At 54.2% G+C, this 6,319-nt stretch overlaps 1 protein-coding gene across 1 annotated transcript in view; it reads left to right on the plus strand.

Annotated features, from left to right (window-relative positions):
* The window catches only part of RPH3A (rabphilin 3A), a 28,494-nt gene extending 22,807 nt beyond the window's left edge, over positions 1 to 5,687 (plus strand). The window contains exons 12-19 of the mRNA XM_081966327.1: positions 295 to 369; positions 504 to 613; positions 979 to 1,105; positions 1,741 to 1,797; positions 2,118 to 2,269; positions 3,200 to 3,281; positions 3,794 to 3,890; positions 4,426 to 5,687. Coding sequence (XP_081822453.1) covers positions 295 to 369; positions 504 to 613; positions 979 to 1,105; positions 1,741 to 1,797; positions 2,118 to 2,269; positions 3,200 to 3,281; positions 3,794 to 3,890; positions 4,426 to 4,556 — 831 coding nt within the window. The 3' untranslated portion in view covers positions 4,557 to 5,687. The remainder of the gene's footprint in view (positions 1 to 294; positions 370 to 503; positions 614 to 978; positions 1,106 to 1,740; positions 1,798 to 2,117; positions 2,270 to 3,199; positions 3,282 to 3,793; positions 3,891 to 4,425) is intronic.
* The last annotated feature ends 632 nt before the right edge of the window (positions 5,688 to 6,319 follow it).

Genomic DNA, 6,319 nt, shown 5'->3' on the forward strand with positions numbered 1-6,319 from the left:
TCATGGATGGAAACTGACCAAGGAGAGGTTCAACCTGGAAATAAGGAGGAATTTTCTGACAGTGAGAACAATCAACCAAAGGAACAGAAGTTGCCTTTGGAAGTTGTGGGAGCTTCATCCCTGGAGGCTTTCAAGAAGAGACTGGGCTGTCATTGGTCAGGAATGGGGCTCCTGCTTGGATTGGGGGGTTGGACTGGATGACCTCCAAGGTCCCTTCCAACTCTGCTAATCTGCAATTCTCTCTGCCCCATTTCCTCCTCTCATTGACCTCTGCTGGGATCTTTTTTCTACCAGGGCTTGAAGCCAATGGATTCCAACGGACTGGCGGATCCCTACGTCAAACTCCACCTGTTGCCGGGGGCCAGCAAGGTAAAGGGGGGGGGAAGGGTCTGGGGTCCAGCGTGGCTCAGTCCGGCCTCTGAAATGGGACGTTTTGGATTCGAGGGAGAGAAAGATGCCTTTCCCCCCCCTCCCCTCCCCCCCCCCCCCCCCGTTTCATCCAGTCCAACAAACTGAGGACAAAGACGCTGAGAAACACTCGTAATCCGGTGTGGAACGAAACGCTAGTCTACCACGGCATCACCGATGAGGACATGCAGAGGAAGACCTTAAGGCAAGGGGCTCTGGGGGGGGGGACTTCAACTCCCAGAATCCCCCTAAGGCAGGGGCTTGGTCTACAGGTAGTCCTCGACTTACGACAATTCATTTAGCAACCAAAGCTACGAGGCCACTGAAAAAAGTGGCTGAAGACTGCTGACAACCATGTTACCGACTCAGCAACTGTCCTGATTCACTTAACAAAGGTGGCGAGGAAGGTCATAAAACGAGGCAAAATTTGGGGCTCAGTTGTGGTCGTAAGTCGAGGACTGCCTGGGTTTGCAGAGCGTGCAGGGCTTTCCTGATTCTCCCACTGATGTGGGGCAGGGGGGACCTCCCACCCGAGAGGCCAGCTGGGTTCTCCCTTCTCCTGCCGCTTAGGATCTCGGTCTGCGACGAAGACAAATTCGGCCACAACGAGTTCATCGGGGAGACGAGGGTGGCCCTCAAGAAGCTGAAAGTCAACCAGAAGAAGAACTTCAACATCTGCCTGGAAAGAGTCGCCCCGGTGGGTGTCTCCATCTCCAGCTGTTGGTCGGCTGGTTGGTTGGTTGGCTCTGCTCGCCCAAACTGTGCCACCTTGTGCCAGGAGAAGGGGGGCGAAGGCGGGCGGCAGAGGCAGGAACGGTTTCAAGAGCAGCTTCAGGTATCAGAAAGGCGGTTAAAGAGCCGAGGTGGCGCAGTGGTTAGAGTGAAGCACAGCAGTTCAGATCTCACCAGGCTGAAGGTCGACTCAGCCTTCCCTCCTTCCCAGGTGGGTCAAAGGAGGACCCAGATTGTTGGGGGCAAGAGACTGGCTCCGTCAACCGCTTAGAGAGGGCTGTAGGAACACTGCAAAGCGGTATATAAGTCTAAGTGCTTGTAACCAATTCGGATGGCTGCTTATAAGCCAGGGGGACTCTGGCCAACAAAAGGAAACCAAGACACAATACAATCTAAAACACACACAGAGAGAAAACCCATTTAAGGCAAAAAAACAGCCCTGACGAGACTTAAATCCTGTTCAGTTGGGAGAGAGAGTGCAGCGGGAGGGGGAAAATACAGAATCTGGGAGGTTCCCTCTTATATATTAATTTTTAAAAAAAAGCACAGCCTTGAATTGCTTTCTGGGTGGTGACTCTGCTTCTCCTCTGCTCCCCCCAGATGAAGCGGGCAGGAACCACCGGCTCCTCGCGAGGAATGGCCTTATACGAAGACGAGGTAAGGTGCGGTTGGGCCATCATTGATGGAGAAGCCAAGAGTTGGAGCTTTCCATTTCTTTGGGCAGTGCGCCCCCTTGTGGCCCAAATGCAGCATTGATCCCAGCTGTCATTACTTCCAGATGAAGGGTCTTCCATTAAGGGCTGAGCCTCCCCTGCCCCAGCGTGGGTGGGAGAGAGGGTGGTCTCTCCGGAGCTGCTGAGGATGATGAAGGTGACGGGACGACTCAGGGACGACTAGCAAGGGGAATCTTTTTCTTTCAGCTTTGAGGGTGGTGAAGCATATGCACAAGTGCCCCCCCCCCTTTCTCTTCCCCACAGATGGACCAAGGCGGAGAGGTGGAAGAACGCGGGAAGATCCTGGTCTCCCTCATGTACAACACCCAGAAAGGGGGCCTGGTGGTGGGCGTGGTGCGCTGCGTCCACTTAGCTGCCATGGACGCCAATGGCTACTCAGACCCCTTTGTCAAAATGTAGGTTTGCCTCTGTAGGAAGCCTGGCAAAGAAAAGGCACTGCTTTTGGGGGGGGGAGGGGGCCGTGTAATCTGGGCCTAGGGGGTAGAGAGGGGTCCAGGGGTTGCAGAGTTGGGGGCCAACCTCGTTCCTGTGGCTGGTCTGGCACCCTCACCCTCACCCTCACCCTGGGCCAGCCAAAGAGCAAAAGGGGAAAGAAACTGACTCCTCCCATCGTCTGCAGCCATCGGTGGTGCTCTCAGGAGTCCTACACCAATGGGTTGGCACAATTGGTTGGCACCAATATTGGCACGGTCACCGTTTATTCCATGGGTCTTTTCCTTGGAGCCCTTATACTTCTTTCCCCTCGGGCTGAAGCTTCTACCCCCACCCCCCGGCCACCCCCCCACGTCACCCTCGATTTATTTTGCGGGTGGGTTTTGCCCCCCCTTGAAGGCTCCTGCTAAGGAGACATTTCCTGGCAGTGAGAACAATGAAGCCGTGGAGCAGAAGTTGCCCCCAGATGTTGAGAGAGTTTTCAAGAAGAGGCAGGACAACCACTTGTCTGACGTGGTGAAGGGCCGTGATGGCAAACCTATTGCCCGCATGGCACAGGTGGCACCCAGAGCCCTCTTTATGGGCGTGTCCTCGGCTGCTTTTCGGGTTTCTGGTGCATGCATGAGCAGCGGCCAGCTTGTCTTCACATGGGCCGGAGCATGGAAACCCACAGACTAGCTGGCCGGGGTGCTCGTGCGCTCCAGCCAACTGGCATCCGGGTTTCCAGCCATCCTGTTTGGACCCTCGCTGCCGAAAAGGTTCGCCATCCCTGGTGTAGGGTCTCCTGCTTGGTCAGGGGGTTGGACTAGAAGACCTCCATGGTCCCTTCCACCTCTGCAATTCTGTCATTCTTCCTCTCTGCTTTCCACTTTCCCTCTTTCCCCCTCCCGCAGTTGCTTAAAACCCGACATGGGCAAGAAAGCCAAGCAAAAGACGCAGATTAAGAAGAAGACGCTGAACCCCGAATTCAACGAGGTGAGGCAGGAGCCGGATTTCTACTGCCCCCCCTCCCAAAGTTTTTCCTGACCTCGATGCCCCCACCAGCCTGTTTGCCTTTTTTCTGTTTGGCACCTGGTTCAGGCAGGTGGTGGGCAAACGGTTTAAATATATATTTTCAAAAATAACGTGTATTCTTTTTTTTTATAAAAAAAAAACACCTGGATGCCAAAAGAGAGAGAGAGAGAGAGAGATATGGAAAGAAAGAAAGAAAGAAAGAAAGAAAGAGAGGTAGAGAAATGGAAAGAAAGAAAGAGAAAAAGAAAGAAAAGAAAGAAAGACAGTGAGAGAAAGAAAGAGAGAGAGATGGAAAGAAAGGAAAGAGAGAGAGAGATGGAAAGAAAGAACAAAAGAGAAAAAGAAAGAAAGAGGGGGGGAGGAAGGGAGGGGCACAAATCAATTCCCTTCTTCAAAGGTTGAAACACACACATTCACAGGCCTTTTGTGTTGTTGTGCTTGTTGATCTTGATCCCTTTTGTCTTTTGGGATAGGAATTTTTCTACACTATCAAGCACAGCGACCTGGCCAAGAAGTCCCTGGACATCTCCGTCTGGGATTACGACATTGGCAAGTCCAACGATTACATTGGTGAGTGGCTGCAGGGAGCCCGACAGGAAGACTTTGGGGAGGGGTCTGCTGGCTTGTTTTGCGGGGGGGGGGGTGTTCCAGGAAGGAGGCTCCTCCTGCCTGTCTGTCTTGTGGGGAGGATGGTGGGATTCCACCTTAAAGCAGGGGTCTCTCACCTTTTAAGACCTGTGGACTTCAACTCCCAGAATCCCCCAGCCAGCTAGGAATTCTGGGAGTTGAGTTGAAGTCCACAAGTCTTAAAGTTGCAAAGTTGTGGCCTCTTCCAGTCTAGAATGAGGACAATTTCATGTCATTTAATCTGAAAGGAGAATTCCCGGGGAGGAGGTCTTAACGCTGGCAAGGTTGGAGACCCCTGCCTTAAAGGACTTGCCCCAACGTTCGGGTTTCTGGCTCAAGGGGGTGGAGTGGTGGTGGTCTTCAGTGGCCCCTTTCATTGAAGGCAAAAGAGCTGGGGAAGGGCTTAGGTGACCTCATCCGGGGGGAGGGGGGCTCTGTGCTGTTCCTGAGCCCCTCCCACTTTCTCTCTCTGCCACAGGCGGCTGCCAGCTGGGCATCACAGCGAAAGGCGAGCGCTTGAAACACTGGTACGAGTGTCTAAAAAACAAGGATAAGAGGATCGAACGCTGGCACGCCCTACAGAACGAGCACCACGTGGCCAGCGATTAAGGGGGCTGTGCCCCCCACCCCCCATCTCCAGCCCATCTCATCTTCCACCACCACCCCCTGTGTCCCTTTTGCTCTCGGGAAACCCACGGCTGCGCTCCCTGCAGGGTCCCCCTCCCTGCAGGAGCCCTCCCCTCCCTCGGCCCAGGTCATCTCCCCTGCCACCTCTCTGCTTGGCTCTGGGCCTCTCATGGGCTCCCTCAAAGGGGGGGGGGGGCTCCCAGGTTTTCAAGCAATAGCCCAGCATTGAGCACCCCAGTTCGGCTCAGCTTCTTGGCAGCTAAATTATCTCCACACACCTCCCACCCTCCCCGTCTGATGCCATCTTGATCTCCCCCCTTTGGCTGAAGAGACTTCTGCTCCCAAGTGTTCTTGAAATTCCCTTCCTTCCCTCCCTCCCTTCTCTTCATTTCGGTTCCTTCCTTCCCTCCCTCCTTTCCTGGCCGCCCGGCTGAGGGTCCCCTGGCTGCTTGGCGGACGGAGGCAGTAGCTCAAGGGAAGAGACGCCAGGGGCAGCAGCCGGTACCCCCAGGGAGGCCACATGATGCCCCAGGGACCCTCCCTCTGCCCCAGAGCGGCCATGGACAAATGGACAAAAATGGAGACAAGCAAGACCCCCCTTTTCTTTCACGGCTCCTCTCCCACCCTGCTCTGCCCCTTCCCCCCACCGAGAACCCCCTCCCCAAAGCTCTTCGAACCTTTCCCCCCCCCAATACTGTTTTGTAGGTACAGTATGAACGTACCTGTTGGCTGAGAACTAATCGTCCTTTCCGGTTGATTTGAAGACCCCCACCCCCCATTTGCAATGAAGGTGCCCTTCCTTCCTTCTCTCTTTGTAATTAAAGCATGCACTTAAGAGACAGCCCCCCCACCCCAAAGACCCCACTCCTGCCTCCCTCCCTCCCTCCCTCCCCCGCCTTCTTTTCTCTCTTCACAGTTGCATTCAATTCAGCATGCAATGACTCTGCCAGGGCAAACCAATGTTGGCAACTTATTCTCACGGGCAAACGGGTCACCCAGGATAGAGGGGGCCTGCCTGGTTTTCCACTGCATGCTCTTGTAACCCTCCCGTCCTCCCCCCCCCAAACTCCCCGCCAAGCCGCCCTTCTCATACCCGACGTAATAAAGAACCGTAGGAGAAGCTGGGCTGGTCTCTGTTCGTTCCATCCCTTCCTCAAGAACGCGCCTTCCAGCTGAGCTAAAGGACAGAAGGGATTGAGAAGTTCATTCGGATTCGGATTTGATTGTGAGGCTGGTGTGGGTGGAGGGAGGGTCTTTGCTGGTTTTTCTTCCCTGCATCAGGTAAGAGAGAGAGAGAGACCTTTCCTTTGTCGACTGGGTGAAGCCAGAGATCTGCATATGAGCAAAATGCCCACCGAAGTCTTTGGGACTCTCCAGAGATCTGACCATCTCCCCGAACGACAATGGTTCCAAAACGGGGGTGCCATTGTCATTGGAAGGGGAGTGACAAACTGGGCTTCACCCAGAGTCGAGTCTTAAGATGCCTCAAAGCAAACCCTCCAGCTCTGGCGAAAGGGAAAGAGGCCTTTTTCTGAGGGTCCTGAAAAAAAAACCTTCTGCAGAAGTCAAAAGAATCTCCTTCTCTTTGCAATCACCCAACTCAAAGCTTCCTTTGGAAGGGAGAAATTTTAAAAAAGCAACTTGCTGTACTTCTCAGAATGGGCAGCAGATGGCAGTAGCAGCCCAGCGATGCTAAGACTGGACCCAACACTTGGGTGCATTTTTAGAGGCTGCGGAGGGGCGGG

Source organism: Natrix helvetica (assembly GCF_964273705.1).
Source record: "Natrix helvetica genome assembly, chromosome: 14".
Taxonomy (NCBI): Eukaryota; Metazoa; Chordata; class Lepidosauria; order Squamata; family Natricidae; genus Natrix; species Natrix helvetica.